Here is a 27,229-nt window from a genome sequence, read left to right on the forward strand (position 1 = left end):
CTAAGAGTACTAATAACTTTTATCCCTAAAAGACCATGGCAGTGTCTGATAAGTATAAATAATATATATATCACAGTAAATATCTTAAATGGACTGGCCTTAAACACATTACATTGTGCTACCTCTAATGCACAAGTTGAAACTCCACGACACCACCATTGCATTTGTAAAAATCAACGTAATACTTTTTTTTGCACTTATAGCGCACTTTACCTAGTGAATCTTCTTTGTTAGATGCTAGAAACATTCTGTGCTTAACTAAATTACTAGTCCTCATTTACTAAACAAGACAGATAAAGGACTTAGTTGACTTTGCTAGAATTCGTACCCTACATGTGTTCTCTAGATGGTGTATTCCACATTGCTATCTTAATTTGATAACTTAAGGTTGCACTAATCATAAAGTGATATTAGTAAACTTTGCAAAAAAGTGGTTTGTTGTCACCTCCTCCTTTAACTGTATCCTCAGGTGGTTGGAAATTAACTCCACATGTTGGCAGGATGAGAAAATCTTCTCAAAGTACAATGCAGTCACATAAAAAAATTAGGAATCCCATGTGTGGGTTCCCTCAGCGAGTGAGCTTCATCACTTAAGCGATATGGTTTCTCTTGAGCATCTCACTTTTAAGTGATACAATATTTTTCATTTACTATCTGCCCTTTTAGAAGCACACAGGATTTTTATTTTTTAGAAGCACACCACATATTGATTTTGACTGGATTGAGTACACTTTCTGCCACGTATGCCATTTAATAGGCTACATATAGTGCAGTGGAACAAATCGTTATTGATGGCTGACCCTCACCAGTCCTGCGTCTCGTCTTTGGGTAGCCTGTTGCCAGTACATTCTTGTGTTATCTGTGGTCTCTTGTTGCTATTAAAAATGAGCTGGGTCAAAAATAGACCATCCTTGTAGTGTTCAATATCTAGCTTTTGATTTGGCTTCTCAGACCAAATCATCCTAACTGAATAATAAGCACTTGGCCTAATTTCTTACTTTAGAGGTCTTGCCTTTCTGCCTCTGCAGTCTTGGGACAAGTCTTTCAGTACTAGAGATTCCAAACCCACCAATCCTACTTGTGAGCTGTTGAAAACACACCTACAAAGAGCAGACAGCAACAATACAAAAAACATATTGGCACCTCCTTTAACATCAGGTCTGAAGTGAAAGTGCCTTGTATTACACAACCACATGAAGCATAAATGATGAACAGAGAGGCAGGCATAAATATGTACTGGAATTGTACCAACATTCTCAAAAAGGGCTTTTGTAAGTAGGGTAGAGGTACATAATCGGACACTTCCAATTCTTACTGCTAAGGCATAGATCTCGTTCCCATGAGGAGTTTGGTAAGTTTTGCCTGTTTTCATAACCAATGTTCAAGAACCCATATCGGTATTGTACCTTCAGTCCCAGCCATGCTCACTGTTTCTCATACATATATAAGGGGTTCTGCTACATCCCCATTGGTCACAGATAATTAAAGTTTTCAGACATCTTGGTAAAGAGTGTAACAAACTGTATAATAGCATCAATCTATTTGGTGCAATTACTAGACAATATAGTTACCAATTTGATGAGCAAGGAACTTCGGCAGTGTCAAGTTTTGCACTATTTTCAAGTACACCTTGTTGTGTACTGTGGGTACTCCTCCTTTAGGAGACCAAGTAAGTTTGTCATCTTGGGCTATGAAACAAAAGGTCAGAACTCACTCAGACATGAGATTTTGAGGTTGAGTAAGAACTTCTCCATCCCACAAGAATTTTCCTTCCATAATGCCTGAAGATTTGTTTTCTATTTAGGGTGGAGACTTCAATTATGCACCAGTTTCATTAGCTCTAGGCCACCTTATCAACCCTCAATTTCAGAATGGCTGCATTGTAAATAAAAGGGATAACCTTTATTATGAAATGTCATCTTCTGACTTTCTGCTGTTTGCACTTAATTAGAAACCAAAACAACGGAACCTCAGGGTAAAAAAGCAGCCAAAATTAATGGTTTGCTGTCAATAAAAACAGCCTCTGACAACTGCTTAGAATTTGTGGAAGGGGAGGAATTTGGAAACCATGTTGAGTTCCTTCCTGATGATGTTGCAGAGGGCCAAAGAGTTGGCTTTACAGCAGAACAAGAAAACGTCTACTTGATGGTACAACCAGAGTGATTAATTGTTATTTGTAAAGGCTAGCTTGGTTGTGCAATTATTTGTGTTATGAAGGCAGAGTACCTTTATTTCTGATAGGTCTCCCGGGAAACTCAAAGATTACACTCTGCTTCAGTCTTTGCTGTATTCTATTAAACTGGCTCTCCTTGTGATCCTCTTCCTCCTGAGGAAGATGAATCCTCTGCTTTACCCCACCTTCTAAATTCTTCTTTGAAGTAAGGCCAGGTTCCTATGTTTTGGAAACATGCTACGGTGGCCCCTTTATTTTTAAAAGCCCACTCTCGATGCCAGTGTGTGGGCAAACTTTATACCATTTTTCGTGACTGATCAGGCCAGTGGTATGGAGATGACAGTGGAGGAGACGTGAAAGAACATTATGGTGCAGATCACTGGTATATGGAATATGGTATTACAGGACGCTAGTGGACTCAGCAGTTCACTAGAAGGTAACCCCACCTCCCCCGGATCAGCAACAAAGAAGAGTACTTCCTTCACTACAGGAATCAGAAGGGCTGCTGAGGTTCCACTCCTCACACAGGTCCTCCAGCCTGGCTAGGCACTGACCAATGCTCTGCTGCATCATTCCCCCACCCTCCCTCTCTCCACCCCCCAACATATGGTCAACCAGCAAGTCTCCTTTCAACCTTAGGCCTGTTCTAGGTAGCCCATTTTTTCTTGTCCCATATTTGACACCTGAGAGCTTGGTATGGCATGCTTAAAGGTTACCGGTCAGCTCTTTCAGCTATTTTATGTTTTCTGGACCATCTGTCTTTGTTTAAAATCACCAGTTGTGATGTGGTTTCTAAGAAGGGTTGCAGCATATGTGTCCACCAACACCCTTTTGTAATGCCATAGTGGGACTTAAGTTTAGTCCCCACCTTTCTGATGTTTTGCAGCATAAATTCCTTCCTGGGTTCACATGCTGTTCATTTTCCCACCATCGAGAGGTATGGGTGTAGAATTGCCTTTTTCGTTTTTTTTTTTCTTTTTTTCTTGTCGGCATCGTCTACCACCATTTGGTAGTATGTCCTTCGTCATGTGTGACATCGGATGGCGCCTCGGATGTTCTTATGTGTAGTTGCTATCTTCAGATTCTTTTTTTTCTGCCGTTGGGTCTGAAAGCATCAGAGGAGCTCCAAAAGTCTTTTTTTTTTAATTTTATTTTTTCTTCAAAGACTGAAGTTTTGCCAAAAAGCTGCAGGAAGGACAATGACCAGAGGAAAGGTGACCCCCTTTTTGTTCCTCCCGGCAGGAGACCCCACCGGTACCAGCCGCATGGTCGGAGAATAAAGGCAGGTAGGGGGCCATGGTAAACACCCCCTTTAACTTCTGCCCAAATTGCCACCACAAATTCACCCAGAGAGACCCCCATGAGGTCTGCAATCTCTGTCTCCCAGAAGACAACTGAGATGAGGACTACGAGCCATGCGCTGTGTTTGTACCCAAGACTCTCAAGGCACGCCGACGACCGAGGCTGGAGCACTGTACCACCATGGGCAGCACCCGGAGAACACTGGTTTCACTGAAGGACCTTTGGCCTTTCCAGTGATGACAAGGAAAACTTTGAGGTAGCCAAGACAGTTCGTGACTAAGGATCAGACATCGAAAAGAAATAGATGGTGAAAAAACTGCCAAAGGATGCCATGAAGAAAAGGCACAAGGTAATAAAACCACCAACGGGTTCTGAGCCTAAACACTTGGACAAAAAGGTCCCACAAGATAGCCTCAGCACCAAAACAATTGTGCCTCCGCAGATTAGCAGAAAACAAAGGAGTTGCCTGGATCCCCACCTAGGAATACTAATGCAGGAAAGACTCAGTTGAAGCTCTTAATAATTCCATCCGCTCAAGAGTGAATACACCAAGGCTTCTGAAATGGCCTAACTGTCAATGCCGAAGAAGAGACCTTTGCCGACATTCTAAGCAGAAGACAAAAAGCTCGAAGTCGTGAAGAAGAAAAGAAGGCAGAAATGGCAGCTCTCCTGCAAAGAAAAAAAGGAGTTTGACGAGTCTTTATAGGATTTTTGGATCTCACTAAAGCCGTCAACGTGTTTCAACACCGAGGATGACCAATCTGCCTTGGAGGTTCCAGCCCCAGGAAGAACAACAAGAAGAGTTTTACGAAGGTGTGGATGGTGAAGAGGTAACAGGATTCGACAGAGTTGAGGCACGATCTCAACACCGATTTCACCTGAGGAAGGAGTGGACAGCTACTCTCCAAGGCCATCACCACCTGACAACCTTGCCATATATACCAACCTCATTAAAAGGACTGCTGAAACCTATGGAGTCAAGGAGGCGGAAGAAAAGGGATACATGTGTTTTCTCCTCGAGACCCTAATGCAGCCAGCAAAGTGAACTTATATCTTCCAAGGCCACTCAGCCTATTGGATCAAGTGAAGGAGGTTTTTTGGGAACCTGCTACTGCTAAAGCGGTAACCCTAGAGTAGAAAAGATGTGTAAACCATCTACTCAAGCCCCAAAATTCATACCAGGAAACATTCTTGCTCCATCATTGTGGCAACTACAAGAAAGCGGAACAATGCACACATCTCCACCACCTTTAAAGGAGAGCAAGAGGCTTGGCATGGTGGGGAGGAAAATGCAGATGGAGGCTGCAGCCCAGTTGCTGATTGCCAACTCATGCGGACTGTTAAATAGATATGGCTACCAACAATGGGACGAGATGGAGTCCCTCTTGCAGCACCTCCCAGAAGAGTACAAAAAGAGGACTAAGACAGTTATGCAAGAGGGCCAAAACATAGCCAACACATGCCTAAAATGAGCCTTGGAGGCTGCAGACACTGCCAGCAGGCAGATGTGCTTGGGCACAACACTACAGAGACATGCTTGGCTCAGAGTGTAGGGGTTCAAGCCTGAGGTACAAGTCTCTATAATCAATATGCCCTTTACAGGAGACATCCTGTTTGGCCAGGCTGTCTGAGTCCTTGCAGCAGCTGAAAAAAAGACAATGAAACGGCCAAGGCAATGGGGTCTCTACAATACAGAGGCTCATTCAGGAGGAGAGGAAAAAAAGCCCAAAGACTCATTGGCAGAGCGCCTTTCACATCTAGGCAGCAACTGCAAAGCAGCTCACATGAAGTCACACAGCAGACCACATACCAACAGTGGCAACATCTGCTAGGCAGCCCTTTGGTGCACGAGAAAGGGAAAGATGGCAAAGCAAGCAAGTGACTTACCCAACAACCTGTGAACCCGCATAACACTAGTGTGAGGTAGAATAAGAAATTAACCACGGGAGTAGGTCATCTCAGACAAATTAATTTTGAAGGTGATGTTTCACAGATACTGTATACAACTCATCAAGGAACCACCTAAAATACCCCCACCCTCCTAAAAGGAAAAACAAAATAAAGAGGAAGAGATCATACAACTAAGGAAAGAGGTTAAAGAACTCTTACAAAAGAAAGCAATGGAAAGGGTACCAACAAGGGAAAGAAACAACGGATATTATTCTTACTTCCTGGTCCCAAAACAGGATCTAACTCTGAGACCAATCCTAGACTTCAGAGCACTTCAGGATGACAACACTCCAAGGAGTTAAACCACTTCTAAAGAAAGGCAATTATATGGCAACCTCCGGGTTAAAGGACGCCTACCTACACATCCCAATGAATCAAAGAGACAATAAATATCTCAAATTTGTTTTAGACAAGGTGCACTACCAGTAGTTCAGTGCTGTCTTTCAGCATTAAAATCAGCACCACTGGTCTTCACAAAGTGCCTTGCCACACTTGCAATATACCTAAGAAAGAAAGAAAGACATCCATGTACACCCATACGTAGATGACTGGCTAGTAAAGGGGAAACCAAAACAGAAATTCAAAAAAGACATTCAAATAGTGACTCAATAAACCACAAAAAGTTGACTCCACAGCCGGAGCAGGAGTTTCTGGGAGCGACCCTAACCTCAAGGACATTGAGCATACCCTGTCCAAAAGAGGGCACAGGCGATCAGAGCAAGTTCACCTATAGCAGAAGTGTCAGTCTCTGACAGTGAGAAAAGTCGTGAAACTAATGGGCATGATGGCATCATGCATACCTTTCATAATATATGCAAGACTGCACATACAACCTTTCCAAGAATGGGTCTGCAACAAATGGGCACAAGTCACCGGCTGTTGGGAGGCTAGAGTGGTTGCCACAGCAAAGATACCAAATGGAAGCACAATGGTGGAAATCCAAGGACGTGACCGAAGGGCGACCATTCAAGACACCAACTGCAATGGTGACCATCACAATGGACGCATCCAACAAGGGTTGGGGAGCACACACAGGCAGCTATAAGGTACAGGGACAATCGAACAGCACAGATGCGAAGAAACACATAAACTACCTGGAAATTAAAACAGTGTTCTCAGCCCTCAAGGTATTTCAAACCCACATCACAGGTCAAACTGTATTAATACAGACAACAAAACAACGATGTTTTACTACAACATACCAAGAGTATCAAAATAATTCACTCTGCGCAAGCTAACCAAAGAGTTAAGACAATGGGCAATACCAAGGAAGATCACACTGCAAGGAGTATACCTACCAGGAAAAGAAAACAAACGAGGCGGAAAAATTAAGCAAACGGGGAAAGCAATTCCCACGAATGGGAACTTAAAACAACAGGCACTGGATAAAATCTACAAAGTCTGGGGAAAAATGTTTAAAAATAGACCTGTTTGCAAGGAATACAAAATGTCAACGCTTCCCCTCCAGACTTCAACACCACCAATCAGAGAAGAATGCCATATCTACAAACTAGTCAGGGAGGGTTGCTTATGCCTTTCCGCCAGTACCCCTAATACCGAAGGTGCTGGAGAAAGCCAGACAACAAGGACACATCTCATCCTCAAAGCCCCAAAATGGGCCGTACAAACTTGATACTCGGACCTACTAGGAATGCCCAAGGGACAAATGATAACAATCAAAGCAGAATAAGATACAAGAGGGGAGAGTTCACCACCCGGAGCCATCAACACCAACCTAGCGGCCTGGCTTCTGGATTTTTAAAATTTGGAGAGCTCCAGCTGCTGCTTAGGACAGTGGAAATCCTTAAGAAAGCAAGAAATGGGAAAGATACATTCACTAGTGCACAAATAATAGATATTTAGACACCAGGATTAGAGAGGAAAATGTGTTAATGTATCTCACTCATCTGCTAGATACCGGGCTCACCTATTCATCCTTAAATGAAAATCTGGCAGCTATACTAGCCTACACCAGGAGCACTTAGCGTAACATCTTCACATCCCCAGCAGTAAAGTGATTCCTAGAAGGAGCTAAAGGAACTGATTCAGTAAGAAAAAATAATCAACCTTTTGTTGAACCGAAATACTGTGTTACGCAGTTAATAACAGCAGAGTAAGCAAACTGCAGACACAAACCATGCTTGCAAATACACAGGGACAAGGTGGTTCTCAGAATTAACCCACAGGTGGTAACCCAGATTCATGTTAACCAAAGTATTCAGCTACCATTTGTCTTAAGAGAGCTGGTGACAAACAGAAAGAGCCCAACACACAGATGTAAGGAGGGTTTCAATGTATATCTGAAAGAAACAAGAGTGTTGTGAAGAAAATCAATTGTTTGTCCCATTTGGCCAAGCAACCAAGGGTTTCCCTGTAACTAAAGGGACAATTTCAAGATGGATTGGGGAAACAATACAGACTTGCTATTCTATGGCCGTGTTGACATGGCCCACATGGCCAAGAGCCCATTCAACATGAAAAAAGGGCACAAAACACAGCGTTCCTAGCAAATGTACAAATGGAGGCAATCTGCAGAGCACCAACATGGGCATCAGCACACACCTTTGCAAAACATTGTATGGATATCCAAATGAACAAGGAAGCACAGGTGGGACAAAGAGTACGACAGCACCTGTTTGCTAACACCTCCTCAGTTCATCCCAGCTATACCATGGGAGGGGATACCGCTACATAATCAAATGCACAGCATGTGAATCCAGAAAAGGTTTCATGCTGCAAAACTAAATAGATACTTGCCAGTAGGAGTAGTTTTGCAGCTTGAAGAGTTTTCTGGATTTACATACGACCACCCACCTCCCTGGTAAGAGGAGTAGATGCACACAGGTGAGAAAGAAAAGAACAAGAAGGAAGTATACCTAGAAAGAAAGAAAAAAAAGAATCAGAAGATGATGACTACGCACAGGAACATCGGAGGCTGATGTCCCACAAAGGGAAGGACATACCACCAAGCCAAGCTGTGGTCGACGATGCCCATAGAAAAAAATAAGGAAGAAATAAAGGCTAACATTGACAAAGCCAATTGCTCTCGCATTGAGAGACCTATTGGCTTTGCCAAAGTTTGTCTTTTAGTCTTCTGCCTGGAGCATCTCTTTGTAGCCAAAACTAAATCACGGGCCAAAGCACCGCAGCATCAAAGGGTCTATCTATAAGAGGAGAAGGAGGGTCGGGAGGGAAAACTGAAGGAAGTGGGAGAGGTGAGAAGAAGGGTGGAAAAGAGTGATCGGGTGAGAAGAGAGTGAAGCAAGGAAAGAGTTCTAGTGAAGGGGGAGTATGGGTTTACAGGATTTTGGAGTGCAAGCAAGACACACCTTAGTGAGTCTTGTTGTGCAAAGGCACGTGGGAAACCATCGGGTTGGGGGTTAAAGAGGGAATTCTCATGAGGGTGCTGGGATTCTCTTGTTTGGATTGTGGGCTCAAGGGTCAGCAGGTTGTTGCACAAATAATGACTTGAGGGAATACTGGAACACGAGCACGTCGTTAATTCAACCCAGTTCTTCAAATGGAGAAAATGTAGGTACCCTGGCCTAGAATACTTCTTTGCTTCTGAAAAGTGGCAGCACTCTACACATAATATTGTACCTCTATTGAGAAGTGCTGGTACTCGGATTCTGAAAATAAAGAAGTGCATTTTCTCAGTACCTGACAGTATTTTCATATTAAACCCTTGGATGAACCCCATGATGCTGACAATGTATTTGTAAGAATAGATAATGATATATGAGGAATAAAGGAAATGAAGAAAATAAAATATGACAAAAAATGTCTGGGGAACAGAGAAGAATAGAAGAGAATGAAAAATTCACAGTGGGCAAGAAAATGTATGAGTAGAAATAGCTTTAAAGAACGACAAGAGGCAGGAAATTGGAACATGCAGTGTTACTGGTCATTGCCTAGTGCATTGGCATGGGGGGGGGTTCACCATACCAACAACACCTGCCTTGCAGAAAAAGAAAGGAAGATATTGACAAAAAAAGCACAATGAAAGACATGATAAATAAAAGGATAACAAATTAAGAATTGGTAGTAAAGTACATCAATTAAAAAAAAAAAAAAAAAAAGGGAGCAGTAAGGGAGGAAAACCCACCGAAAATGATAACCATACATACGTTACAGAGTACACGCTACCATACAGTATGTTTGGCAACCACATTGTGCTTGTTATGTCGATATTTGCACATATTCTGTTAAGCCACAAATGCCAACAACCACACTGGAATGTAAACAAGGGTGTCAAAGTATAAACTTAACTTGAATCCCTACACCTCATGTTCAGTGTGCAGGGTCGGAAGAGCAGAATCCCAAGGATTCCCAGTCAATTTCCATGTGTTACTAGCTCCTTAATAAGCGTTCTTGATACCTTTATGTGCGAGGAGTAAAAAGGTGGGATGTTCTGCGTCTTGTACGAATTGGGGCGGAAGACGCCCCAAAAACGGACAGTGTTGGCATTCAATGAGACAGTTGGCCAGCAAAGTTATTAGAATTCCGTACCTTGGTCCGAAAGCACCTCAGACAGAAAAAGCAAGTTAAGTAATGCAGCTCACAAGTAGGGAAATAAAGCACCACAAAAAACTTGTACTTAGCTTGGTGTCTTTCTCTCTCTTTTTTTTTTGTTTTTTTTTTTTGTTTTTTTTTTTTTGTTCCCCCATTTCTCTTCTTTTTACTGTCTCCACTCACTGACATGTGAGTATCTAAATGCGAGGAACGCCAGCTCATTAAATTTGCTAAAAGCTGTGTGACATTCAAACAAGCTCTTAGCAAACTACAACTCCCATGAGAAAATGTGTTGAAACTACATGTATACCTCACGTTATAGCTCAGGACTGAAGCTGAAGTGGCAATATTATGCAAAGACTTTATGAGATAGACAAAGGACAACACTGAGAAGGAGCATCAGTTAAGGGTCGAGATAGCATGCATTAGAGGCAGCCATCTTTCTTATTAGGGGTAAATAAAATTGATAACAAAAAAGTAAATATGAAAGCTTATTAACAACTTTGGTGCTAGCAGTTGAATTGCTATATAAAAAAAACTCTAAACAATTATAAAAATAAAACATGAAAAACGCTTCAAATGTCTCCACATTAATTACATTATCATTGCAACATGTATTCCCTTTTAGTTGCTAGTTTTGTTTTATCTTGGTTTGTGTATTTTACAAAGCTGGTGCTGTAGGCAAGCCTGTCCTACGAACCCAGCTGTCTCGTAAACTATGGCTGTGGAAGTGATGTCAGTGATTAGCAACCATTGTTTGGAGAGAAGACTAGAAATGCCGAGCATGGGTAGGGTCAAGGGTACAGTGGGTGAGTCTTGGGCTTCCTTGAGGAAAAGCTTTGCTGATGTGGGAGTCAGGGATTGAGCTCACTTCATTGTGGTGTGCAAGCTTTCACTCGTAGCGAATGAAAACAGCAGCGCTCCTGAGGAGGGACCCAAGAAAAAAAGAAGTTCCTAAAATGGTCATAAATTGAGGGATAGTGAAGGGATAGTGTACTTAGTCCCTGTTCTCGGACAGGGTTAACATAGGAAGAGGCATGAGATATTCATGTGATGGGCAAATGGAGAGAAAGAATAGGAGAGTGACTAGGGAGCCAACAAATGGGAAGCCTATATACAGAATGTCTCTTCGAGACAGTGCATGCTCTGTCTGCAGTCAAGGCCTAAAGGGGAAAAAGGCAATTCCAGACCAAACGACTAGATGGTGAAATAATAAACAGCATGTGAATCCAGAAAGCTCTTTAAGCTGCAAAACTACTTCTACTGGTATGTAACCATTTTGTTTTCCCCTTTCAAATCAATGCACAGTTGTTCATTATGCCTACTTATCTTTAAAAACAGCCTTCCTCATGGCAATAAAACCACACGCTGAGTGAGCGAACCTCAGGCCCTCTCGGTGCAGCCTCCTTAGATCTCCTCTTTCCCCAGATAAATTGGTGCTGAGTACTTGAGCTGTATTTCTGCCAAAGGTGGTTACACCTTTTCAGGTTGAACAATCTATCACTCTTCTGACCTTCTTTGCGCTGCCTCATCCCTTGAAGGAGGAAGAGAGATTTCATTGTTCCCAAGAGACTTTTACATTGATCGTATCAAGGAACATTGCATGGATGATCAGCTATTTGTGAAGGTTCTCTGGGGCAAAGTAGGGCAAGGTGGTACAGAAACAGACCATTGTTGATGGATTGTGCTCTGCATCTAAATCTGCTGTTCACTGGCCAAGAAGCAGTCTCCTGAACATCTCCGGGCCCAATCCATCCGGGCCAAGATGGCTACCACTGCGTGGAGTGCCTGTCCTGGATATTTGTCAGGCAGCTACACTGTGCACACGTTCACCAAGCACTATTGCCTCAATAGTAGTGGTCTTGCGAGATGGGCATTTAGCCTGCTTGGTCCTGCAAGACTTTTGATTAGTTTCAGCCATTTCTAAGACCCACCACCTTTGGAGGTATTAGTTTGATGTCTAATATTCTAAAGGTGAGGAATCTGCGGTTAGAAGTATCCATCAGAAGAGCAAGTTACTTATCTTTGGGAAAGCTGTTTCTGGTAGATATGCTCATTTAACTGCAAAGTTATTCCTCATCCTCTTCCTGTCTCCTCGATCTGTGCTATAGTCTCTCCCATTTAAAAAGATCCCAGGTTACTAATTGGGCAGCTTATATATTAATGAAAGAAACTGACCTCAGCGTGCGTGGGTGGCACTTAAATGCAGCTCTGTTTGTCATTGTCACTTCTAGAGCAGAATGGTGTTGATACTGATTTACACAATGTCAACTGCCAGTGTGCTTGATCACTGCTTTGAATTTTCTGGAAATAGTCCGGCACTTGGGGATAGTCTCAAGGTGAGGAATCTTTAGTTAGAGTGGCCACCTTCTGAAGAACCTAAACATTTGCATGAGTCAAAGTGGGCAATTACGTCTGCATTGAAAAATGAGCATGAGCATCCTTATCTTTTTTTAAATTTTTTTTATGAAACATACATTTTTCGTCTTTTTACTTATCTCTGAGTCTTGCCAACCTTGTTGCAATCGATGAGCAAGAGGGGAGACAATGAGCTAGTATTAACCTTGGAATCCACTGTTTCAGTTCTTCCATGTTATATCTAGAGATTGGCTCTTTTCTCTTCTCTTAAGCTTCGACCATTCTGGGTAATCATTAACTTCTCTAGAAGCAGTGATCTCTAAAGGCTACTGCTCTTTAAAAGTTCTAGTTCTTGTTTCGATTTTTCCATCAGTACTTAGATTTCATATACGTTTTATAGAGAAAGTAATTTGCTCCTGTCTGAAGATTTTATTAACCAAATCAGACATTTTTAACAGAAAGCCCTTTTTGCTTTCTATCTTCAGTTGAAGGCCAATGTTTGCAAATAAACCACTACATAAATCAGAACACACTGCTGAAGTGTAGCCGTGGTAAACGTTTCACTTGCTCTCAATTTGCGCCTGATTGATTTAGTCAATACAATTCATACATTGAAAAATACTTTATCTGCTACTGACAGCCAGGTCGGTTTCTCACTGTGCTCCTGAAAGTGCAGAAAACTGGTGATGTAGTTACTATTTATTCCTGTTTATTTCTTCTCCCTTGTTCACTGCTTTTCCTTTTCTTCTGAGTCTTCCTTTGTTTTCTCTGCCCTTTCCCATGTCTGTTCTCTCTACTCAGCATAAGTATTGAACAACCATGGGTCCTCTCTTAGCATCTGCTTCACTCCTAGGAACATGACACTTGAGCAATTTGTAACCCTCTGTAGATGGGGGGTGGAGGGGCTGCATCTCATATTTGTTTTAAACTGTAAAACTCCTCTATTAAGTAGAAGTAATAGTATACACATCAATGCCCTTAATGGACTGCATGGCTCCCTGCAGCTCTTTACCAAAGGATTTGAAAACAGAATACAGGCAGAAGCTGTAGGTAAATCTATTTCCCCATGAAGCAGACCACTTTGGAGCTTTATAAACAAAACCTCAAATCAGTGTTGTAATCTGACTTCTGTGTCACTATGCACATAATTTGCAGCCAAACCCTAACTGATATTGTTGGCCAACACTTGACAGTGGGAGGGGGTTGCATAGGTCACTGTTTTCCTTCTTTGCACATTGCTCCGGCTTGTCACCGGTCACAGCATGTTATTTTTGCAGTGGGTGTGCCACTCTTGTGTGTCTGTGTGTATGTGTTTGCAGTGAACAGCATCACCCTGGCAGTGAATCTGATTGGCTGCTTGGCGTGGCTCATTGGCGGAGGCGGTGCAGTTAACTTTGGACTGGCCTTTCTCTGGCTCCTTCTCTTTACGCCCTGCTCCTATGTCTGCTGGTTTAGACCTATATACAAAGCTTTCAAGTAAGTGATCACCATCTCTCTACTTTCTGTCTTTTCTCTGTCTGTGTTTAATTCAGGAGTGCGCAGCTCCAGTACGAAAGAGTAGGCCACTTCTCTGAAATCTCTATGAGAGAGATTCGGTGATGCTCTGGCCCTAAATTCAACATTATTTAGGACAAAATGTTGAGAACCATGCAAACCCTGTGCTCTTCCTTAACTAGCTTTCTTTTTCTCCTCTTGAATTAGACCCACTATGAAAAAGCATGTTTAGTATTGATTAAATATTAAACAAACTACTAAATATGTTCCCCTACGTGGTCCTCTGCATACTGGAGCTGCGCAGCCCAAATTGAATTAGCTCATTTGCTGCTGCATTACACAAGTGCACCATAGTTTTGTCTGTGCTAGTGGAAGCCTTCAGCTTGATAATCAGTTTGTGGCACTCAGTCAGTCACCAGTCAGGTGTAGGGAGCTAGATGAATCTTGGGGGCTAGGGAGAATCGTTGACTGTGGGATTTAGATGCATGAACAGCCAAGTTTTCTGAAGAGCCTGATTACTACTGTTTCTCAGGTAAAAGCAGAGACCATGTCATTTGTCCAACTGCAGCAGTAACTGGGTTAATGTTTTTTTTAATCAAAATTGATCTTCTAACCAATTAACAGAAATATTACATCTTCACCTGATATGTATTTATGTTATGTAATTGTCAGTCACAATTTCTGAGTCTGGGAGGGGGAGCTCGGAAAAGGCCAGGTTGCAGTTTGTTTTCTTCTGGAATGGAAATAGAAGAACTGGAATGCTGCATTAAAGTAACCCTAAGTGAGTGCATGTGACAACTAAGCATGAGGCCAACTGAGGACTTGTGCTTCATGTTGGACCACTTATTGGGTTTGTTGCATGCACTTTAAATAATCCTGAAAGATTTTATTACAGCTTCAACTCTTTAAGTATGTTGTTTTTTGATGTTGCACTCAATTTAAAATGCGGTAAGTTAAATGTAATGACTGTACAGTGGCTTCGATTCTACATCACTGGATTTGTTTTGATATTCATAAACAGTAGCCTATCAGAAGTTTTATTAAATACATCTATTTGAAGATAACTTCATAAAGAATACTAACCTACAGGCATAACAAATTCTGGAAGAGCATTTGACTTAAACAATGAAAACTTACTAAAATCTGGGAAGACGGCTCAGTGAGATAATGCTCATTGTAAAAGGAAGGTTAGGAGTTTGAAGGATGGCAAGTTAAGCAGTATTACATTAGGTAATAGGAACACCTCTTGTTGGGGTGGAAATGCCTCCAGCATTGCCATATAGAACATGCTTGTCTACCTTCTGTTCGTCAGATAACACAGCCTGCAGGCTTTAGGATTTTTATTTTCATATCCCAATGAGTACAACAATTAAGTATTCACAGAAGGTCTCCCTATTAAATTTGATCTAGATTCAGAGCGGGTTGTGGGTTTGGAGTGAGTATTTGCGCACATGTATGCTTGACTGGGAACAGGAATTTAGTTTGGGATTCTTTTGTGTGGATGATGACACAGTGGAGGTTTGAGGTAAGTGTGCCTGGGGTCTTTGTTAACCTGAAAGCAAACCCTAGAATGTTCTTAAACCTGGTAGAAAGGGATAGTATATTTTCTCCTTAGTTATTCGAGAAGAGACCATGGAAGCTTTCTACTCTTTTCGTAGATGTGTCCATGTATTCAGGTTTTAGTAGCTGAGGGGGTAACAATACAACAGTCTTTCTATTTAAGTTTAATGTCATGTACATGGTCTGTCTGGTCTGCGTCAGTTGTGTTACAAAGTCTATGGCTGGCCCAATTGGGATACAGCAAACAAACGTGGGGTGTGGCCCAAGCTAACAATACTGGAAATAAGAGTCCAACTTCATAGGGTCTGATTGCAGGAGCCCCCAAAAGCATGGCACAAATGCATTCAGACCCTGTTCGGGAGTAGGTGGGCACCGAGCAGAGGGGGACCAACTGTAGAAGTTGAGGTTGTTTGCCACTGAGCTCCATCCTTCTGTGGCTCTACAGACTAGGCCAAGTTCATAGTTTTTTGCACTTGAATGTCAGAGTGGTGAGGGTGACCAGTGAGTGTCTTCTCAAGTAAGTAGTGAGTGCCTAATGCATTGTTTAGCCATGTGCTTATCCTAATAGCACTCGCAATATAATCCTACACATTTCAGTGGGGCTCAGCTTCAGAGTTTTTATTTCAGCTACAATTCATAGGTAGGGGTTTACACATTTTATAGCATCCTCTCCAGATTCTAGGAGCTTCTCTAGTGTTCACTGGGGCATCTACCCAAGCTTAGACATATGTGAAGTTCATAAGGTCTCTGCTCCTGCAGAGGCAGACAAAAGAGCAGACCATGCCCTGAAACTTGTTCACTTTGAACTACAGAAATTTAAGTCCCATCCCTTACCTCTACCGTCTACCTGATGACAGTGCTCCGGAAGAACTAACCAGCAGTCTTTTGCTAACATGTTCCTCGTTGAATTTCTAGTCAGTCCTGTCTCCATCCTCCCTCACTTCAGTGTCTGGATCTTCACTCTAGCCACAGGAATGCAGTCAGTACTCGTCCACTATCTAAAATGGTTTATTGCCCTCCATCTTGTGCCATGCTAAACCAGGTGGCATCTAAAATTTGGATCCCATTGTCCTAGTACCCAGGCTTATACCACACAAAGATCTATGAGCATGCATGTGTTAGACACTTGTGACATACATACACACTCTATATGTAATATCCACGCCAGGTTTTGAGGTTCACATAACAGAATTTTACATGAGAGAGGACAGTAAATCCTCCTGTCTGACACAAGGGAAAAAGGTCTGGTCACACTACTGATTCACAAAAACTACGCTGCCACCACCACTTTAGGTGATTCATACATTAGTCCTACTCCTGTTACATACCCTTCAGGTCACAGAAGCAGGTTCTTGGCATTACGTATCAGGGACCTAGGCCTATGTGTGCACACACTAAATTAGTGTGATGCCAGGGCCAAAATAAAAAGTCACGATACCGGTGTCACAAATAGCCAGGCACTCAGGACAGTGTCCTCCCCAGAGTACAATGAAATAAACATTCCCCTGCCAACAGGTCCTGACTTATCAGTCTGCAAAGCAATTCTGCGTAATTGCCCTGCTCGGTGTGCTAGGTATTTTCATTACCTGAAAATAAGTCATACATAAGAATGACGGAGAACAGTACTGTTTTCCAGCTCTAGAAAGTTTGATTGTCTGCTCCTCTTGCTAAGTTGTGAACTGAACTTTGGTTCCCTTGAAGAACAACTGCTTCCCCTGAACTGGAACTCTAGAATGGTTGGTCCACGGACTGAGCCTGGAAGTGATCACTGGGGTTGTTAGGTATGTCTTTTCTTCTTGCATGTAAATCCTTATAGTGGAGATATTTCCTTTGAAGGCAAGTTTGGTGTAAGCCTTTTTGTGCCCTTGTTATATGGGGTTTGTCTGCACAGGAAACGGCGACCCATGATTGGCGATTTCTCCACCAAGCAGCTCCAACCCTTCCTCCAGAGGATCAGAGATTGCTTTTAAGCTTGTGATCTTCTGCCTGTAAAGGTAGTCTGTGTGCCTGGGTCCTAGTAAGATCAGCGCAAGCTTTGAAGTAGTTGGACAAGGAAGGCACTGGTGGGATGCTTGATTCCTGCAGACCAGCACAGCACCTGGACGAGCCTCCCTGTGCCCAGTTGTGACTTCACCACGTGACCGTAAAGTGGTGTTCTCCAGTATTGGATATTTCATAGATTCCTATGCTTGAGTCACCCGTCGTCAAAGTGGGAGATGAACAATATAATTAGAGAGCAGTACAGTGTACACAGAGCCTAGAAGGGCTAAAAACACTGACTTTAGTAACGTGTCCATACCATTTAGTAAGAACCAAACTCCAGCACCCTCCAGAACAGTGGTTCCCAACCTGTTGACTTCTAAGGACCCCCACTTTGTCATTACTGGAACCTGGGGACCCCCCACTGAATCATTATTGGAATGCGGGGACCCCAGAAAATAAAGAAGCAGCATATACCGCAACTTTGGAGTGCGGTTTATTCCTTCAATTTGATAAAGGAATCTGTGTTTCTCATATATATATATATATATATATATATATATATATATATATATTCGGACCTAGTTTCTATAAAAAAAAAAGGAGGGGGGTGCACAGGGCCCCCCTCCTGAAGCTCATTGAGTCCTGGGGACTACCACCTCCTTCTTGAGGTCTGGCCAACCCGGCAGGGGGGGGCGGGGGGGGGGGGGGTTGGGTGGATATAGTGGGTTGGCTGCTGGGCCTGGATTGCGGCCGACCCCCTTCTGCGCCTGATTGATCGCTGTGCGTGGCGGTGGTTGGATAAATGTAATTAAAAGTTCGATGGCATCTGTCGCTGTAGATACGCATGTTCTGCAATAGCTCGCCATCTGGTGTTGGGCCGGAGTGTTACAAGTTGTTTTTCTTCAAAGAAGTCTTTCGAGTCACGGGACCGAGTGACTCCTCCTTTTGTCTCCATTGCGCATGGGCGTCGACTCCATCTTCGATTGTTTTTTTTCCGCCATCGGGTTCGGACGTGTTCCTGTCGCTCCGAGTTTCGGAACGGAAAATTAGCTAATTTCGGAAGATTTTCGTCGGTATTGTTGCGTTCGGGATCGGCGTACTTAGATTCCACACCGCATCGAAGATCGAAGAGCTCCGGTGCCCTTCGGGGTAGTTTTTTCGATCCCCCGTCGGGGCCTGGTCGGCCCGACCGCGTGCTGAAGAACGCCGATGGAACGGACCCCGTTCCGTTTCTGCCCCAAATGCCACAATAAATACCCCTATACAGACCAACACTTGGTCTGTAACCTGTGCCTGTCACCTGAGCACAGTGAAGACACCTGTGAGGCCTGTCGTGCGTTCCGGTCCCGAAAGACACTCCGAGACCGTCGAGCCAGAAGACTTCAGATGGCGTCCGCGCCGACAGCCCACCGAGAGTTCGAGGAGCAGGAAGAGGAAGGTACCTTCTCGATCCAAGAATCGGACTCCGAAGGATTCGACGATACACAAACCGTGAGTAAGACGTCGAAAACCACACAGAAAAACATTTACAAGGCCCAGGGGACGCCACTGCCATCCGGCCATGGCTCCACCCATAAATTCGGTGACCGACCGTCGGCACCGAAAAAGGCCCAAACAGCGCCGAGGTCGTCCGACTCCGGTCGAGACACCGGCACGCAGCCTTCTCGGGACAGAGAAAGTGCTGGAGACAAGCCTCGACACCGAGATACCGGTGTGGACACGGCTCGACGCCGAGACAGCGGCACCGAAGAAGATCGACGCCGAGAGGTTTCGGCCCCGAAAAAGAAAAAAGTCACCTCGGAGCCGAAAAAACACGCAGACAGGGTTTCGATGCCGAAACAAACTGCAAGCGACCCAGTTTCAGGCTCTTATACAGAAGAGCACTCGCTAACCTCCCAGATGCAAAAGCATAGGTTTGAGGAAGAGCTACAAGCAACTGATGTGGACCATACGCAAAAGCTTATCTTCATACAGCAGGGGACAGGAAAAATAAGCACCCTTCCCCCCATTAGGAGAAAGAGAAGGTTGGAGTTCCAGACTGAACAGACACCACAACCAAAAGTGGTGAAAAGAGTTACCCCACCACCCTCTCCTCCACCTGTGATTAACGTCTCACCAGCACAAACTCCTTCACATTCCCCAGCTCACACCACCATGAGCCAGGGTGACCAAGATCAAGACGCATGGGACCTATACGACGCCCCAGTGTCAGATAACAGTCCGGAGGCATACCCTACGAAGCCATCTCCACCAGAAGACAGCACCGCGTATTCTCAAGTGGTGGCTAGAGCAGCACAATTTCACAACGTAAGCCTCCACTCAGAACAGGTTGAGGATGATTTTTTATTCAACACACTCTCCTCCACCCACAGCTCATACCAAAGCCTGCCTATGCTCCCTGGTATGCTCCGGCACGCAAAAGAAATCTTTAAGGAGCCGGTCAAAAGTAGGGCAATCACACCAAGGGTGGAAAAAAAGTATAAGGCGCCTCCTACAGACCCGGTTTTTATCACTACACAGCTGCCACCAGACTCGGTCAGCTAGGAAAAGGGCCAATTCCCACACATCTGGAGATGCACCACCCCCAGATAAAGAAAGCCGCAAGTTCGATGCAGCTGGTAAAAGAGTCGCAGCACAAGCTGCAAACCAGTGGCGCATCGCGAACTCCCTGGCACTACTTGCGCGCTATGACAGAGCCCACTGGGACGAGATGCAACATCTCATTGAACATCTGCCCAAGGACTTACAAAATAGGGCAAAACAAGTGGTTGAGGAGGGACAGACCATTTCCAACAACCAGATCCGCTCCTCCATGGACGCTGCAGATACAGCTGCACGGACAATTAATACATCTGTAACTATCAGAAGGCATGCATGGCTCCGAACGTCTGGATTTAAACCAGAGATTCAACAAGCAGTTCTCAATATGCCTTTTAATGAAAAAGAACTGTTCGGTCCAGAAGTGGACACAGCGATTGAGAAACTCAAAAAAGATACGGACACTGCCAAAGCCATGGGCGCACTCTACTCCCCGCAGAGCAGAGGGAATTACAGCACATTCCGTAAAACGCCCTTTCGAGGGGGGTTTCGGGGTCAAAGCACACAAGCCAGCACCTCACAAGCAACACCGTCCAGTTACCAGGGACAGTATAGAGGAGGTTTTCGGGGACAATATAGAGGAGGGCAATTCCCTAGAAATAGAGGAAGATTTCAGAGCCCCAAAACCCCTACTACTAAACAGTGACTCACATGTCACTCACCCCCTCCACACAACACCAGTGGGGGGAAGAATAAGTCATTATTACAAAGCATGGGAGGAAATCACTACAGACACTTGGGTTCTAGCAATTATCCAACATGGTTATTGCATAGAATTTCTACAATTCCCTCCAAACATACCACCAAAAGCACAAAATTTGACAACACACCATTCCAATCTCCTGGAGATAGAAGTGCAGGCACTATTGCAAAAGAATGCAATCGAATTAGTGCCAAACACACAAATAAACACAGGAGTTTACTCACTGTACTTTCTGATACCAAAGAAGGACAAAACGCTGAGACCAATCCTAGACCTCAGAGTAGTGAACACTTTCATCAAATCAGACCACTTTCACATGGTCACACTACAAGAAGTATTGCCATTGCTAAAACTACACGACTACATGGCAACTTTAGACCTCAAGGATGCTTATTTCCATATACCAATACACCCATCGCACAGGAAATACCTAAGGTTTGTATTCAAAGGAATACATTACCAATTCAAGGTACTGCCTTTCGGATTAACAACCGCACCAAGAGTCTTTACCAAATGCCTAGCGGTAGTCGCTGCACACATAAGAAGGCAGCAAATACATGTGTTCCCATATCTAGACGACTGGCTAATCAAGGCCCATTCGTTAATACAGTGCTCAAATCACACAAACCATATCATACAAACCCTCTTCAAACTAGGGTTCACCGTCAATTTCACAAAATCCAAAATTCTGCCGCGCAAGGTACAACAATACCTGGGAGCCATAATAGACACATCAAAAAGGAGTAGCCACTCCAAGTCCACAAAGAATTCGAAATTTCAACACCATCATACAACGCATGTATCCAACACAAAGGATACACGCAAAGATGGTACTACAACTCCTAGGCATGATGTCTTCATGCATAGCCATTGTCCCAAACGCAAGACTGCACATGAGGCCCTTACAACAGTGCCTAGCATCACAATGGTCACAAGCACAGGGTCACCTTCTAGATCTGGTGTTAATAGACGACAAACTTACCTCTCGCTTCTATGGTGGAACAACATAAATTTAAACAAAGGGCGGCCTTTCCAAGACCCAGTGCCACAATACGTAATAACAACAGATGCTTCCATGACAGGGTGGGGAGCACACCTCGATCAACACAGCATACAAGGACAATGGAACGTACATCAAACAAAACTGCATATAAATCACCTAAACTTCTAGCAGTTTTTCAAGCACTAAAAGCTTTCCAACCAATAATAGTTCACAAATACATTCTCGTCAAAACAGACAACATGACAACAATGTATTATCTAAACAAGCAGGGGGGGACGCACTCCACGCAGTTAAGCCTGCTAGCACAAAAGATTTGGCGTTGGGCAATTCACAACCAAATTCGCCTAATAGCACAATTTATACCAGGGATCCAAAATCAACTCGCAGACAATCTCTCTCGAGATCACCAACAGGTCCACGAATGGGAAATTCACCCCCAAATTCTGAACACTTATTTCAAACTCTGGGGAACACCTCAGATAGACTTGTTTGCGACAAGGGAGAACGCAAAATGCCAAAACTTCGCATCCAGATACCCACACGAACAATCCCAAGGCAATGCCCTATGGATGAACTGGTCAGGGATATTTGCTTACGCTTTTCCTCCTCTCCCTCTCCTTCCTTACCTGGTAAACAAACTCAGTCAAAGCAAACTCAAACTCATATTGATAGCACCAACTTGGGCAAGGCAACCCTGGTACACAACGCTACTAGACCTATCAGTAGTACCCTGCATCAAATTGCCCAACAGGCCAGATCTGTTGACACAGCACAACCAAAAGATCAGACACCCAGATCCAGCATCGCTGAATCTAGCAATCTGGCTCCTGAAATCCTAGAATTCGGGCACTTACAACTTACCCAAGAATGTATGGAAGTCATAAAACAAGCCAGAAGGCCATCCACCAGGCACTGCTATGCAAGTAAATGGAAGAGGTTTGTTTGCTACTGCCATATTAATCAAATACAACCATTACACACAACTCCAGAACATGTAGTGGGTTACTTGCTTCACTTACAAAAATCTAACCTGGCTTTCTCTTCCATTAAAATACACCTTGCAGCAATATCTGCATACCTGCAGACTACCTATTCAACTTCCCTATATAAGATACCAGTCATTAAAGCATTCATGGAGGGCCTTAGGAGAATTATACCACCAAGAACACCACCTGTTCCTTCATGGAACCTAAATGTTGTCCTAACTAGACTTATGGGTCCACCTTTTGAACCCATGCACTCCTGCGACATACAGTTCCTAACCTGGAAGGTGGCATTTCTCATCGCCATTACTTCCCTAAGAAGAGTAAGCGAGATTCAGGCGTTTACAATACAGGAACCTTTTATACAACTACACAAGAATAAGGTCGTCCTAAGGACCAATCCTAAATTTTTGCCAAAGGTTATTTCACCGTTCCATCTAAATCAAACAGTGGAACTTCCAGTGTTCTTTCCACAGCCAGATACCGTAGCTGAAAGGGCACTACATACATTAGATGTCAAAAGAGCATTGATGTATTACATTGACAGAACAAAAAACATCAGAAAGACTAAACAACTATTTATTGCATTTCAAAAACCTCATGCAGGAAACCCAATATCAAAACAAGGTATAGCCAGATGGATAGTTAAATGCATCCAAATCTGCTACCTTAAAGCTAAACGACAGCTGCCCATTACACCAAGGGCACACACAACCAGAAAGAAAGGTGCTACCATGGCCTTTCTAGGAAACATCCCAATGCAAGAAATATGTAAGGCAGCCACATGGTCTACGCCTCACACATTCACCAAGCACTACTGTGTAGACGTGTTATCCGCACAACAAGCCACAGTAGGTCAAGCCGTATTAAGAACATTATTTCAAACTACTTCCACTCCTACAGGCTGATCCACCGCTTTTGGGGAGATAACTGCTTACTAGTCTATGCAGAACATGCGTATCTACAGCGACAGATGCCATCGAACTGAAAATGTCACTTACCCAGTGTACATCTGTTCGTGGCATCAGTCGCAGTAGATTCGCATGTGCCCACCCGCCTCCCCGGGAGCCTGTAGCAGTTTGGAAGTTACCTTCAATTATTTATATATGTATCATCTCAACCTTAAATAGGTGCATACTTAGTCACTCCATTGCATGGGCACTATTACTACAATTCAACTCCTACCTCACCCTCTGCGGGGAAAAACAATCGAAGATGGAGTTGACGCCCATGCGCAATGGAGACAAAAGGAGGAGTCACTCGGTCCCGTGACTCGAAAGACTTCTTCGAAGAAAAACAACTTGTAACACTCCGGCCCAACACCAGATGGCGAGCTATTGCTGAACATGCGAATCTACTGCGACTGATGCCACGAACAGATGTACACTGGGTAAGTGACATTTTCATTACTGTACATTTAAAAATATATATATATATATATATATATATATATATATATATATATATATATATATATATATATATACATTGAAAAAAACAAAGGTTACTGGAACGTTATAGTTAGGAAATACAATTAAAAAACCATAGAAATTCACTTAAAAAACCAAAGGTTACAGGGACATTAGAGTTAGATTCTGAATTTGCTCACACAGAATCACAGAAATTCAGCAGTTATTTCAAGTAACTATAACTCGCGCCCTCAATATACACTGCTAATTGCCTCTGATATCACAGCACTCATGACAATTTCTATAACGTCATTAAAAAGATATATACATGAAACATTAGCAGTCAGATTATTGAAGAACAAACTGTGCCTGGCAGGTGAGAGTTATAAATACTGTAGGGCCCAAGTTATAGTTACTTGCAAAAACTAAATTTAACTGCTGAATTTCTTTGGTTTTGTGCGAGTAAATTCAGAACCTAACTTTAACATCCCTGTGGTGTGTTTTTTTTGTATTTTGTATTTTTTTTTCTTTTTTTTTATTTTTTTTTTATGCATTGTGTGTGTGTGTGTGTGTGTGTATACATACATACACACACGCACAGGCATACACACATTTTGTTTTTCTTCAAATAATCCATCTGCATCCTTACATCTAATATAAGACCTGAGAGTTCAGGATGTCAGAATCCACAAAGTAAGGACTATTCAACATCTACTATCTCCATCGTTCACATAAGGTTAATGACTTCAAAATCTGCAGTACCTTTTCTTATAAAAGATTGCAGGATAGCGAGGGGAGGCTTTTTATATGGCTTTAAAAAATTAAACTGAAAGAAGCCACACCTTCTGAGGAGGAGGGTAAGGATTCCTCAAAGACACAAATGAGGCCTCCTCAAACGGAGAGATCACAAAATCAAATTCCTCGGGAATTGCCAAAAAAGGCTTTAAAGAGCTATTCGGGACATCAAGGGAGCATAGTCCAGCAGTTGAACATCCTCAAACATAAAAAGGATAAGGTCAGAAAACGTAAAAACCGAAGTCTTAGCCTACAACTCCTTCCCCAAGGTTGGCAATGCGTTTAAAGTGCTGTTGACAGACAAATCTGCCTTATTGGCAACTAACAGACCACATATGAAATCCATCATTGACTACAATGATATCGACACCAATGACAACATCATCAGCAACATCTACGACAACTACTATGATAGTTACAAGACCTCCCCATGGGACTCCACCTGGGGCGGTTGGAGGTAGGACCAACACCTACACCCACAAACCGCACTAGAAATCTAGGTATCATCTTGGATGAAAAGCTCAACATGATGGCTCAAGTCAATGCAGTGTGCACCTCCTGCTTCCACATCCTACACATGCTGTGAAAATTCTTCAAATGGTTACCTCGGAACACCACTGCGTTGACTTGATCTCCCCAAGAGTAGATCTTGTTGCCGACAACCAGTACAAGCATCTTGTCAGAGTCAAGCTGCAGGCAGTTGATTTGCATCCAGTCTGCTACCATGGTCATGCAGTTGGTGAAGTCGCTTCTAGTGGTGGTTGTTTTGCCCATCAGGGAGAGGATGAGTTCTGAGTAGGAGATGACTGTCATGTCTTGTGATCTGATGATGTTGGCGAGTGGTGTCATGTATATGCTGAAAAGGTTGGGGCTCAGGAAAGATCCCTGTGGGACTCCGCATATTAATTTCTTGGTCTCTGATGTGAAGAGTGGCAGCCTGTTCTTCCGACGAGAAAGGAAAAGATACATTTGAGAGTGGATTCTCTTGTGGCAATCTCGTGGAGTCTTCTAATGAGGGTGTTATGAGAGACAGACCGAAGGCTGTAGAGGTCAAGCAGGATGATTCGAATGTCATTGGTGGCTGCAATGAGTGCTGTTTTTTTGCTGCTGTTCTTTCTGAATCCTGATTGAGTGTTTAGCAGATGATGTTCGAGGTGGGCTGTAAGTTGTTTGTCTATGTCCTCAATCACTTTGGCTGGATAGGGCAGCAGGGAGATGGGTTGGAAGTTGCTCAGTTGATTAGGGTCGGCTGTGGCTTCTTGAGATAGTTGCAGATGTTATGTGTGTACACGTTATTACAAATTTGATATTAGTTAATTTTCTAAGCAGTCACGGACCTCCTGAAAAGGCTTCCCAGACCCCCAGGGGTCCCCAGACCACGGGTTGGGAACCACTGTAGTAAGATAAATGCAAGCATGTGTCCCCTGCCATGCCTGAGGGCGTTCAAGGAAGAAAAAAAACGTTTGGTTCATCTTTCCAAGATGGCTGACACCAATATTGGAGCAGTACTTTTTTTTAAACAAAAAAATTTATTTTATGAAAAAAAAAAAAAAAAAAAAAGGCGACCTGGAACAGCAGTGGAGCAATGGAGGAGCTCTTGGTGTGTTACAAAATAAAAGTGAGAAAGTAAAAACTAAATACTGGAAGGGAGACGGCAGTGTACAACGTGGAGGTGGTGGGATGTGAGGAGGGGAAGCAGTTCCCAGAGGTGAGAGCAAGAGAATATGTGCTTGGAGTGCTGAAATAAAAATAAAACAAGTGGTAATTCTCTGTTCTGGAGCTGTGGGAGGTTACAAGTCCTCAAATCAAAAGGATGGTTAATGGTTTGCTTTAGATGAGGAATAAACACATAAGAATTTGATGCAAGCAAATCCGGATAAAAGGAGGCTGTGACGTTGAGCTGGACTACCCACTCTAAGTGTTAGTGGTGTGTACAGTAGGACTTAAAGCTGTCTGTAGGTTAGACCCAAAAACCAAAGTTGGCAGCAGCAAAGAAAGGGAAACCCAAGTTGGTCAGCCCTTGTCATAGGGTGGTGAAGATTCTAAAGGTGTACTAAGGTTAAGGGCCTGATTTATATCTCGGCAGAGGGGTTACTCTGTCAGAAACGTGACTGAGTATTCCCTCCGTCAAGAAATAAATCAGGCCCTAAGTGTTTTACGGTGTCAACTGTAGTTCGCTTTCTGTTTCACTTCTTTTATAGAAACGTATTTGCTTTTGATATTAATCTTTGCTACTGAGAGACATGAAGTTGACTCATGCCATAAAATTCAGGATTTGTTACCCATTAAGTCATGGGTACTAGGCAGGGAATAAATTGTAAATGTGAGTACTATTTTGTCCTGCCCCTTCCTCCATTGTTACAGGGTTTACCTTTGGGACCAAAAAGAAACTCTTCATTAAAAGAA

The 27,229-nt window shown here is 43.3% G+C and overlaps 1 protein-coding gene across 2 annotated transcripts in view; it reads left to right on the plus strand.

Moving 5' to 3' along the window:
* The window catches only part of SCAMP5 (secretory carrier membrane protein 5), a 157,437-nt gene that overhangs the window by 37,544 nt on the left and 92,664 nt on the right, over positions 1-27,229 (plus strand). For both annotated transcript variants that reach the window (XM_069222151.1, XM_069222150.1), the window contains one exon: positions 13,615-13,771. In XM_069222151.1, coding sequence (XP_069078252.1) covers positions 13,615-13,771 — 157 coding nt within the window. The remainder of the gene's footprint in view (positions 1-13,614; positions 13,772-27,229) is intronic.

The sequence above is a fragment of the Pleurodeles waltl genome, chromosome 3_1 (genome assembly GCF_031143425.1).
Source record: "Pleurodeles waltl isolate 20211129_DDA chromosome 3_1, aPleWal1.hap1.20221129, whole genome shotgun sequence".
NCBI classification, from domain to species: domain Eukaryota; kingdom Metazoa; phylum Chordata; class Amphibia; order Caudata; family Salamandridae; genus Pleurodeles; species Pleurodeles waltl.